The following is a 12,661-nucleotide window of genomic DNA, read 5'->3' as shown; positions in this document are numbered from 1 at the left end:
TCAGTAACTTTTGGGGTTTATGTTACCGAGATAGTTTTGTAGGGATTGAGAGAGTTTTTGAGATACACACAAGGTTTTGGTATTTATACCGGGTTTTTGGATACATGTGATATCATGTATTTGTTCTTTTCGTGTTTTTCACATCTACAATGGATTATTATTCATCTCGCCCGTAGAGATAGGTAATGTCGAATCACGTTAAATCTCGTCTCCTGTCCTTGTCTTATTATTTGATTTTTTTTCCATTTACATATTATAACACTAACCTATAGAAAGGAGAGGCAAACTGCAATAGTAAAAGATAATAAGCCAAATAACAGATTTGTTATGGATCGCCAACCAGTCCTACCAAGAGGAAACCTGTATCTATCTACAATCCCCTCAATGATCTGTCCCTCTCCTCATGTGAATTGATGTCTGCATCTCTCCCTCACCTTTTACAGCTAAAAGAAAAGAGTACAGCCCCACTTTTGCCAACTATTTTCACGTGAAAACTCTGCAAATGTGCTCTCTATCACTGCAACATACTCGTATCTCTCTCCTTACTTGTCCTCCCCACTAGAAAAACCCTGGGTCCTATACTCTGTTACTATCTTTTCATTTCCCCCCAATTTTTAACAGGTCTGTTGGCTTTCATGGCAACATCTATTCAAGACATAGGTAAGCATCTATGATCAGTCTCTCTGTAACCATAATTAATCAACAACTTAATCTCAAATTGTAGATAAAGAAGCGGAGAGAACGAGTGGTTTATTAGAGAAGCCATCATTTTGACAATGATCTATATGGAATTGATAAAGTTGCAGTAGACTGCTTTTACATTATTGATACTTGAAGATCACGGCACAAATTTATGCAAGGACGGTTAATACACAAACTGTGTAAGCCACACAGAGAGAGATTGGGTGAAGAGAAAATGTGAGGGGGAAATTAGTCAATGTTTACCGTACTTCTGCCAACACAGTAACATGATAACGCACCTCCTTAATATGTAAAACCTCGACCTTTGTTCCTTAGCCATGGATAAGCACCCTTTCTTCCTGCTTGACGTGTCCTCGTTCTCCTCCTCACAACGCACTTCTTCTTCTTCGTGATCTTCTCCTGTTGACGATGCCCTAGAGTGGCACTGACCCATTTTTTGCAACAAGACGATGGTTGAGATTATTCGCAGTATAGACCCATCGGAAGGTTCTTCAATGGAGTTTCCTTAACGGGACCAGTTTCTCTGTCGGACCCTCTCCTTTATAGTACTTAATGCAAGCACTCCTAGCTACATTGACTACTATGCATCTCTTTCTTCTCTCGAAGGAACTGTATTTGCATATACAGAAGAGATCTGCAAGATTTCACTGCAAAGGCTGGCTAATTAGCTATTTTTCTTTCTGTGGTTTGCTCCTTTTATTATGTGTAGGTAGATATTGCAGCACTACATGCGTGGCATCAGAACTCTTCTTAAGAACCACAGAAAAAAAAGGGTTTAATCTTTATTCAAGACAAGAGCTTCATTTCATTTTTTTTACAGACAAAAGTGTCACTTCTGGTTTACGTATAGAATACATCGCAAACTTTCTTGGTTTGATGCATGTTTGATGCAAGTGCGGTCGATAAGAAAAGGAAAAGCTTTTATATTGGTAGTACATTCATAATTAACAAAAATTCAACCTACACATCATGTGGCGTTCAACCTTTCAAATTACTAGTTTTGGTGCATGTGTGGTTGATGAGAAAAGGAAAAACTTTAAAATCATTAGTACATTAATAATTTAAAAAGCTTTTTAAGCTACAAATCCTTTGGTGTTTGATTTCAAGATTTTAACCTCAAGCAATGGTTCCACATATATTCCTCAACATTTAAAACATCTAATTGAAAGAGTTTGATATAACCAAACTATGAGTTTTACCAATGGCCAAGACATTTTACCAACGGTTAATCAAGAATAACTCTGAAATTTTTAAATTTATTGAGTGAATTTAATTGTAAAAGAGAATATTTAAACATATATTTTATGTGATTAATAATTTTGAAAAATATCGTTTTTAAAAAATATTTATAAATTTTAATATTAAAAAGTATTACACATTGTAAGAGTCACCAATTCAAGAACATTTTAAACTTGTATATATATAGATTTTAATAGATAATTATCACAACATATTTAAAGATATCTGTTTCCAAATGTTTTAAAATATATTAATATATGAGGTAACAATCTATCAAACTAGAGCAACAAATCAGCCTATTTTACTGTTCATGGCAGCCCACTGGAGTCCGTCTTCAAGCAAAAGCATAAAATCGACTTCGTCTTCCTTTCAGATGCTGCCCAAAGCAGGGCACGCATTAGATTCCTTGTACCGGAGGCAATCTAATCGGGAGGAATACTGAAAAATCAATAAAATTCTAGTAGTAGGGTTTTGACCTGACTCGATCCGATCGGGTCGGGTTTTTTGTAAAGATTTTGGGTTTGGTTCGAGTCGGATCGGATTTTTTTAAAAGTTATGTTCGGGTCGAGTCAGATTCGAGATTATGGTGAAAAAATTCGACCCGACTCGGGAAAAAAATATAATTTTACCTTATATATTTAAGAATAATTACAATAATATCCCTCTATATATTATTTTTTTTCAATTAAATCATTATTTTTATTAAATAAAAATAATATTTTTTATTATTTTGGGTTGGGTTTGATTTTATTTCAAAAAGTCGGGTTAATTTAGGTTGGATGATGGGTATATATCATGCGAGTCGGGTTAGATTTCGGTTCTTCTCGGATCAAGTCGAGTAGATAAAAAATCCGATCTAATCCGACCAATGTCATGATCGACCCTTTCTTCTCAGTCAAGTGTTCTTTAATTGAAACCCTAATTTCTCAAAGCTTCTTCCTTGTTTCTTGTCTGGTATTGTTTTTTTTTCCTATGTTATTTTTTGGTCGAAGTTTTTACTTTGATATGTTATCTCCTTTTGCTTTCTCTCTAATTTAGAGGGAAAAAATATTAATTATTTTTTGGCGATGTTTCAATTTTAAAAATTCGCAGGGGATAATCAGGGTCGTGTTTGCAATGGCGAAAAGTTCCTTCAAGCTTGAGCATCCATTGGGTTAGTTTCGTTGATCGTTTTTCTCCTGGTCTCTCTGTATCTTCATTTTTCGTATAAGAATTTTGTTGAAAAATATGCTTGGTTGCATTGTTGTATTAAAATTTAATTTGGGTGTTCTTCGTTTCTACTTTTAGGGGATTATCTGATTTTTTTTCTCGACTGTTTAGACTTGATTGCTTATTGAACCTTGGTTCAATCGGGGTCGTCTCTTTCTCAAATTGATGAGACTTTACATCATTTCAGTATACGGATATTCGTATAAATTTGTTTCCTTTCTTGGAAAAATTAATATGCTCTTGGTTAAAAGGGTACAATGCTAAAGACAGCAGACCATGCAAGTTGTCTGTTTCCTACACGGTTGCTTATGTTTGTCTGTAATCCATTTCCATGTTCTGCTGCATCGTTGCTTTGCATTTCTATGTCGTTATTTCATTATTTATTCAAAGACTCTGTTCTCTTTTCTTGAGGGGCCCTTCTGAAGCACTATTCTCAGAATTACTTAGCAAAGGACATTTCTTTCTTTTTCATTCTCTTTTCTCTCCGTCCCCCTTATTTTCTAATCTGATTAAGCTAATGGAATGTTCTTTATACACTCGGTCATCCTTTTCTAAATTTCCTATTTTTTTTTTAGAAAAGAGGCAGGATGAAGTTGCTCGCATCAGGTCGAAGTATCCCGATAGAATTCCCGTGAGAATTTTTTGCTACTGCTTCGTTTCTTTTGAACATTTTTTTTATCCTGCATTGTTCTTTTAATATTCATCTTTGCTTATGGGAAACCATGCAGATTATTGTTTAGAAGGCTGTAAAGAGCGACGTTCCTGATCTTGATCAAAAGAAGTTAGTTGCATCTTCCCTTGGAGTTTATTCGGTCTGCTATTTGCAAAACATGCCCGGATAACCTTTGATTGTGGCTTCAGGTATCTTGTTCCTGCTGATTCGACCGTGGGCCAATTTGTTCATGTTGTCCGTAAAAGGATCAAGCTCAGTGCGGAGAAAGCAATATTTGTCTTTGTGAATAACACTCTCCCTTCTACTGGTGAGTGATGATATATTCGCTTCATTTTTCTTCCAAACACCCCACCACCTCTATTATATTCAGACCACATTCCTTACAAAACGAAAACCACACTTAAACAATTAGGAGTAGTTTCATTGGTATTTTTTTAATCACACTTAAACAAAACTTCTATATTTAGACAATTAGTTGTTTTCTCTTTTGTTGCGAAAAAAAAGAGTGAGCCATTCTTTTTTTCTGTCTAATTATATATTTTTAGACAACTAGTAACCCACAAATGAAAAATCAAATGCTAAAGAGAGAATAGAGCACACCAGTAAGTACTTTACTCCAACACAACGTTGCAAGATAAGAACAAAAACACTAAGTTTTGAAGATTGGTATTGCGACTGAAGATAATTTTATAGACTTTTAGGTTTTGTAAGTGTGGTTGAAACAAATACAAAGAAAAGTGTTCTTGATTGTTTAAGTGTGATTTTTTTTGTTGCAAGGAACGTGGTTCGAATATAGTGAAGGTAATAGGGTGTTTTAAAAAAAATGGAAATTATAAAAAAATTTGGGGTAAATTAGATATAAAATCATTGTTCGATGACCTATTTAATATTTTAGTACTAGTTTAGGGCTAAAATGAAATATTAATTTTTTGCTAACTTTTTCATGTCATCAATTTAACGGAGATGACGGTTGAGTGACCATTTTGTTACAAATTGATAACGTTAGTGACCATTTTGTTATAAATCGATATTGTTAGTGATTGATTTGTTACTTTTAAAACTTTAGTGAGAAAAATAAAAATTTACTCAAACATTAATAACCATTAATATAGTTTACTCCATACGGTAACGTATACCTAATTGCAAGTTGCAACCTAACCAAATTAACTTTGCACGATCCATTTAACCAATACGTACATTGCACATTTCAATTTGATTTCCTGGTGGACTTGGTTTTCTTCAATTTACTAGACTTGTCATCAAAACTAATCTAGCTATATCCACTAGAAATAGCGAAAGGGTATGTTGAGCAAAGGCACTATCAGTACAAAAAGTGCTTTTGGTAAGGCGTCACCATTTCGTTTTTTATCCAAATATCACTCAAAAAATAATAATGTACCAAAATAGAACCTTTAGTCTAATATATATCAAAATAGTATCCTTTATGACAATATGGAAAGAAGGTGTACGTTTGACCAAACGAATTTTACCTAAGTGGCTGGAAAGCGCATCATGAGGAGAGCGCCTCAGGTTGATATGGCGGTCCAGCTCCATGGATTTTCGTGTGCTAGCTAGGAAGCACTTCCTGGGGAGTACGTCTTCCCCTTCCCGTCCTCTGTTTCTCGCCCCTTTCCCCTCTTTCTATTGGGTTCAAAACGTTCGATTTAAAGTTCAAGATATAAATAGTTTTTTTTTAATTTTAATATATTTATTTAATATTTTTTATTTTATTAGTTTATTTTAATTACTAATTTTTCATAATTTTGTGTAAGTTAAAAAATGGAAGGCATGTTGTAATTGGATGAAAAACACATTTCGTCTCATTTTGTAAATATGGTAAAAATATTTAATTATGTTTATTTAAATATTTAATATTTTATTGAATATTTCAATTTTTAATGTATGAAATTTTTATCAATTAGGAAAATGATTGTATATTGGAAGTGTTTATTCATAATACTAAGATTGAGCTTGGCTACAAATCACTTTTTTTGTAATGTCCCGATTTAAGTGTTAGTAGTTTCAGGTAAATTGGAGGGGGCTTTTATTAGTCTCAAAAGACTATTCGAGAAAAATTAGGTTAGATTGAGCTTGCTTCGGTTTGGTCTTGAGCCCATTAGGACTTAAAATAGGTGTTTTTAATTTGGGCTTGGAAATAGGAGGACTAATAGAGCAAATAACCCCTCCTTTGTGTCAAAGGCTATTTCTCATTCAATTTTGGTGATGTTATCGGGCAAAGAAAGAGGGGGAAAGCCGAGCACTCTCTCACATCTCTAAAAATGTATTAGAGTACTAAGGAACCCTAAAATCCAAAATCCACCTTAAACTCTCACATAGTTTTTCATGGCCAAAACTCAAAAGAAGGAATTTGAAAGGAAGCGTGTTTATTGGAGAATGAGGGAAGGTGTGTTCTGTACAAAGCGCTTACCGGGTAGGTTGTCACATTAGCAGAAGGTGCGCCCTTTACAACGCGCTTATCAAGCAGGTTGCCACATTAGTAGAAGACGCGCCTGTACAACGTGCCTTTTTTTCATGTCGGTGTTACATTGATAAAGCGTGTTTCCCACAACGTGCCTTCTTACCTCGTTGTTAGAAAGGGTGTTATTTCAGTATATATTGGACTAAAGATGTTATTTTGGCATGTTATTATTTTGGGGTGATATTTGGTTAAAAAAACTCACCATTTAGACCCTCTCTCTATGTGATAAAAAAAGTGTTAGTTTAAGAATTAATTTAGTTTGAGTGCCATTAGATTTTAAAAAATGAAATCGGTATTGTTTTGATAATATTGCCTAAATCTACCCATATTTTCAAAGCAATGACATAAAACAAAAGTCAAAATAAAATATTTTTTAAAAGAAAATCTTTAGTTTTATTAAAAATAAAAAAATATTCAAAAGTACAATAAATATTTACAGTCAACACGTAAACCTAAAATATAATTATAATATTTTTTTATTACCATTTAAACAAAAACTAGTCACCTAGACCACATAAGGATCAAAGAAGAAAAAAATTAAAAAACTTAACAAAAAAAAACTCAAATAAAATAAAGATATAAACAAATCTGATTGCATCGGTAAACGAACCATAAAAGGGGATAAATTTATTGAAAGACCCCCGACTAATCGCAAATCAGAGTCAAGGGACGTGATAAAACTATCCACGAACTCAAAACGCGTATCCAAATCAATCCGATGGTCCAAAGCAGGAAAAATCATCATGATAACAAATAAGCGTCATCTTGATCAGTCGTATAGATATCAAATCCAACCCTGAGAAAAAAAGATAAACAAAAACAACGGCAAAAAATCATAAATAATGATAAAAAATCGTAAGCTATCAAAAGGAAGAGAAAAACATACTACAGAGACAGAGATGTGACAAAAACAGAGAACATGTCACAAAGACATAATTATACTTATTAAAAAAAATAAGAAAAAAGATAATCGACAAGTGACAACTACCATTAAAACAGGTGTCATCACAAGTTAAATAAAATTAAAGAAAAAATTAATTGATCAATAAAATTCATACATGTTGAAAAGAAGAAAAAAAAAAATGAGGAAGAATATAGCGGCTAGGGTTTAAAGTCAAAATAAAATATAGTGAAATTTAGCCTGCTTTTTTTTCAATAGTATAGGGACCAAACATGTGTTTTTTACGTCACCAAAATTTTACATATAGACGTAAAAATAGTCGCTTTCTCTTATTTCATTTAATATAAAAAAAGGAAGAAACATTGGAGTTGAAATAGAAAAATGCATCATTGAAGAATATTCAACAATTCTAATGTTTTCCGGGAAAATAATCGACTGGGGAATCTGAAAGTTGAAGGCCGAAATGAGAAAGTCCTAGGAGTACAAGGCTTACAATTCGATAATGATCTCACAGAAACATGGAAATACTCAAAGCAAACAAAGAATTGACTGGAAAAGCTCAAGCTGAGCTCCCGCTGTTAATAACTTAAATTTTGTTCATCATATCTCATGTCACCCCTTCATGACATTGTCATTCCTTCCAGTTTTGCTAATCTAAAAAGGCCTCGTGTGGCGCCCTTTGGCCCGGCCACAGAGAAGAGCATTCCTTGGGATCGGTAATTCATCTCTCCATGAATTTGCCGGCGAGTAAACCCTGAGGTAAAACTGCTGCCCTAAATATTGCCTGGCCCAGTTATCAGACCTTATATTCCACATCCCCACGTTGTCCAGAGCCACGTAGATGGCGGTCCATGACCTTGGATACACCTGCACTCGAACATATCAACAATTCATCGTGTTTCAACCAGATCGATGGAAACAAAACTATCTATATACTACATTTGCATACCTGAGTAGTGCAGCGGGATACCGTGTCTCTCAAGTTGTACGCTTTTCTACTGGCAGGCGTCCATTGGCCTCCTTCCATCCTGATTCATCCAACATATTTTTTAACGCGTTTGGCCATACATAGAAACTTGAACCTAGAGAACAAGTATTAAAAAGAACTTTACCCTACGACAAAGAAGGAATAACCGTCTAAATGCCATGACTGCACGGTGTCCTCCCAGTTTTGAAATACAATTTCAACATATTCTCGGAAGTTGGCTGCCATGACAGAAGTCTGAAAATAGGCATTGTTTCCTGAAGGAGGCCAGGTAGGAATGCTTCCGAGGTTGAAGACTCCCGGAATCTTGAAGTAATCTGCTAGTTTTAATGGAGTATCTGGTGGAACATATGAGACACCATTGACAGCATACCTCTGCTTTCCATTAATATAAGGAGCGGAGTTTGCAACCATGATGGTGCGGCTTGGGGTAATCATTCCATAGTGGTAGGAGCCTTGGGGATTAGGTCTCGGTCCACTCGCTGTCAGATTCCGTCTGGTAGAATGGAAAAAACTCATCAGCGAAATGTTTTTAGATTATATTATAGCTTCCAAAAAGGACATACCGTATGGATCTCGCCTGCATGACTGATGGAGCAATTTGAACTGTGGGAGCCCCAGGAACTGGACCAGAAACTCCCTTTTTAGAATTGCTATAGTGAAGAATGGCAGTTGTTGTGAGCACACGACGAGTGAACCGGGAAGAGACAATGACATAGTAATCCTGCGGCACCTGATCAGCAGTGACCAAGAAAGAGCATGACTGCCCGAGATGGATATCGAAAGAACTGTAGGTGTTCTGAATTGTATGAGACCCTTCTACTTCTATGAGCTTCAGCTTGTGCCCCTGGATCCTAAAGTTAATTGAAGTTGCGATCCCAACATTCGATACCCTAAACCTGTATGTCCTACCCGGATCAACCTGGAATGTGTATCCATTCCACCCTCGACCATTAATAATAAGCCCGTCAGGGAAGGGAAGGTTATGACCACTGTCCAAGAAACGTCTCAATACCTGAAGAAACAAAGATCAATTACTCTGAATATTTGAAGCAGCGGGATATCGATTAGCTCCGCTAGGATAATAAAGACGATACAGATTTCTTACATAGTGATTTCTCTTATACCAGTCCCCAGCCAGTACAACGAAATCCCCAGCGGGTGCGGGATAAGGTACCGGGATCTTAGGACGGCTCCAGATTCTGATGCTACCATATCCTCCAGCAGCCTTATGGAATAGAAGTGATGGGAAGTAGAAAAAGGTACCAATCTGATCTTTCATTTGGAGAACGTAAGTGAAATTTTTCCCCGGTCGAATAGGACAATTTGTGCCTAATGCTCCATCTTGCCATGAGTTCCTCCACTGCCGCACTCCATTCCTGAGGAAACAAAAACAGGAGATGACATCAGATACAAAAAAGAAGAGAGCATTTCAATGTAGATTCCTTTAGGCGATAAATGTATATAGGTCTAAGTTACAATAAACATTCGGCTTCATCTTGTAATTTGCAAAGACGCCAAACGCCGTGCTTTAATTTAATGTTCAACAATCAACATGTACGTATTAAAGGAAGTTGCGTAGTTAAGAGATGTTAACCCGCTATGAGAACTAGACCGAAGCCCGTGGTCTCATGCTGGCCTGCCTAAATATGCTCGACGGCCAGCAGGGCATAGGCAAGCACATGCATTTAAATATTTTATTGTAACCAGTTAGGCCATAATTAATTATACATTCATATTTAGTAGATTAAATAGGTTAGGTAGTGGTAAAAACATTCAGAGCGAGTTCCGATTATAGCATATATTGTAATCAAACACGAATATTAAGAAAAAGAAAATTTGAAGTAACATAAAAGATTATCATACCCAGTTAGCTTGTAATATAAATGGCATATTCCCATTAAATCCTTAAATAATTATTAGTCAGAAAAGGAGTGAGATTTTTAATCATTTAACCATGCTCGGACCATATCGTTGGTGTATTTTTAAGAGATTGCCTGTGAGATTTAAACCAATAGAAAACCAAGATGTCAAAAGTGACCATGCCTTTTCGACCCCACTGGCATTATTTCTAACATGGACTTCCATTCCAAAGGATCAATGATAAGGAATGTGGATATGCTCACATTGCAATACACCAATATTAATATTATGGAGAGATACTTTCTCCGATCTATCTAAAAGTTCTCATTGTAAATGCTGAAGTAATAAAAAGAGAAAGAAGGAAGTTTACCAAGAGATGAGGAATGGTTCATTCAAGTAGTTATAAACACTGATAATAAGGTTATCATTAGTAACTGCATCGATGTGAGGCCCTGGAAACTGCCCATTTATTAAGATCCCCTGCATCACATTTCAACAAAAACAAAGATCAAGCATTTCCCAAATGCTAAATTATAGAAGGTAAAAGAATCTCACTTTTAACAAACAGAAGAGAGAGAAAGGTACCTGTTGCTTAACGCCGAGAGGGTAGACATCACCGTACGTGACTTTCCAAGTGAAATACCGATAAGGGTTTTCTCCAATGACGCCAACAAACAAAACGCACGCAATGAAACAGCAAAGAAGAAGCTTGCTGTCTGTCATTTGCTTTTCTACTAAAGAATACAGGGAACAAAAATGCCTTGTTTTGCAAAATGTTGAATAACAAAAGCACAGATCTAGAAAGAGTAGAGTCTTTAAGGCAACATTGTTGTATCTTTCTCTAAATCTGTCTTTCCCTCTTCTTCTTTTTTACTTTTATAATGGAGGGAAGGCAGAAGCAAAGCTTTTGTTTTGTATGTTGATGCAAAGGAAGAAAGATAAATAGTTTATAGAGGATTACACTGCATTTACATAATAGGCATTAGCTGTCACTGGGTTCCAACGCAATACGGTCAAAAGTAGAGAAACGATGGTCCCCAGTTCGATCATGGCTATTAATCTTCACGTGGTCTCGAGTTGAAGTGTAGGCTTGATGTTTGACGGTTCGAGATTTGTTTTTTTTTTTTAAGTTTAGCCCCTAAAAGCTCATCAAAACTGGGATGGACACAAATCTAAGCTTGTGATCATATGGAAATACTTTAAGTAGAGGCTGTCCCAGGCACTTTACACGGGTCAACCACAATCACGTGCAAGCTTGGAATCAACTAAAACTTTCATGTGACCCCTGTCCGAATTCTCCAACAATGACTTCTGATCCATCTTCAGTTTTCCACGCACTGCACAATTAACAGAGTATGGCCAAAGGAAAGCACCATTATTAGAAAGTCATTTTGTGATGGGGCAGACAGCAGAGGAGATATCAGATAAGTAATTAGATTTCTTTTCAAGCCAAAGAAAGCTAACTAGATTCTGTAGTTCATAACAAGAATCAGTAATCAATGATGGCAATTGAGTTCCGAAAATCCATAAACAACTTTTCATTTGGTTTTGATAAAATTTAACAAGAATAATAACACCATTTCCTCTTTTGCCGCGTTGGGGAGTTACGGTTTGGTTTGGTACAATGTCCAGCGGATGACTCATGTGGCCCACAGACAGCAAACACATGTGGGCTGAACGAGATCTACAGTGGACTGTCGTGCTTTAATTAGATGCACCATGAAATAGCACCGCACTAGCTAGAATGGCCGGTACTGTTACCGAATGGTGCATTATATGATTATTTTTTATAAAAGAGATTAATATGATGCACCATCCAGTACCAATACTGCCCATTCTAGCTAATGGGGTGCTATTTCATGGTGCAACAGATTAAGCTTTCTATTCTTCTTATGAACCGGTACAACCAGTTTTTTCAACCGATTCCGATTTCAGGATTTCAAGCGATGCAAAGACACTGCCTAAAAGGGGTTTATAAATATGCTTTCCTTGGCGAAAAATTGTCTTCCCCTACTTAATATTATGGTCCTCTGTCGGTAATGAAAAGAAGACAATTACAACAGATCATTCTTAGAAAAAGGGTGTCATTGGATCACCCTCTACCATTCCTGTAGAACTGGGAAACATCAGGTTGAATTCATCTCGGCCCAAGAAATAAACTCGCTCCCACTCACACAAACTGTTCAGAAATGCTAAGAAACTTTTCCTTTTGTTTTAACCAGGAAAGATTCACTTGACCTTCGCCATAAAAAGTGCCCAAAACTGATCCCATTTCTCCTGCTTGATTGCATGGTGCAGACTAATCACACTTTCTGCTAGTCATCATCATCATAGATTTCTTTTTGACTTTGCACAAAATGATCTATTATGAATCCAATGCGAAAACAATGATACCTTTTCAAACAATATACATATTCTATTTTCTTCCTCATCGAGAGGTGACAAACGGAATGAATAACAAAATACAGAATGCTAGAGTACTCGCACTTATTTGGCTGCTGCGGAAAGTGTTTAATTTCAACCTTCCACCTGCACCATTTGCTTCTGTCGAGTTTAAAATTGTTCCAGTCTTATTACTGCTTACCTTCTTACTGCAAACAGAAATCAAGA

The 12,661-nt window shown here is 35.9% G+C and overlaps 1 protein-coding gene and 1 long non-coding RNA gene across 2 annotated transcripts; one reads left to right on the top strand and one right to left on the bottom strand.

The window, feature by feature from the left end:
* Positions 1-2,817: 2,817 nt before the first annotated feature.
* LOC120131586 lies at positions 2,818-3,990 on the top strand. The gene is made up of 4 exons (XR_005516930.1): positions 2,818-2,895; positions 3,034-3,094; positions 3,726-3,781; positions 3,879-3,990. It is a non-coding gene; the product is annotated as an uncharacterized LOC120131586 (long non-coding RNA).
* A 3,575-nt stretch (positions 3,991-7,565) lies between these two features.
* LOC120131591 (L-ascorbate oxidase homolog) lies at positions 7,566-10,993 on the bottom strand. Its single transcript, XM_039148547.1, has 7 exons — positions 10,637-10,993; positions 10,422-10,531; positions 9,297-9,567; positions 8,755-9,203; positions 8,316-8,684; positions 8,153-8,231; positions 7,566-8,070 (listed from the first exon to the last, which is right to left on the bottom strand). Exons 1-7 carry the CDS (start codon positions 10,772-10,774, stop codon positions 7,858-7,860), a joined length of 1,629 nt encoding a protein of 542 aa, XP_039004478.1. The 5' UTR covers positions 10,775-10,993; the 3' UTR covers positions 7,566-7,857.
* Between the last annotated feature and the right edge of the window lie 1,668 nt (positions 10,994-12,661).

This window comes from Hibiscus syriacus, unplaced genomic scaffold (assembly GCF_006381635.1).
Source record: "Hibiscus syriacus cultivar Baekdansim isolate YM2019G1 unplaced genomic scaffold, ASM638163v2 tig00110556_pilon, whole genome shotgun sequence".
Classification (NCBI taxonomy): Eukaryota; Viridiplantae; Streptophyta; class Magnoliopsida; order Malvales; family Malvaceae; genus Hibiscus; species Hibiscus syriacus.
The sequence above is the reverse complement of the archived record's forward strand: the minus strand, read 5'-3'. Positions and strand labels throughout refer to the sequence as shown.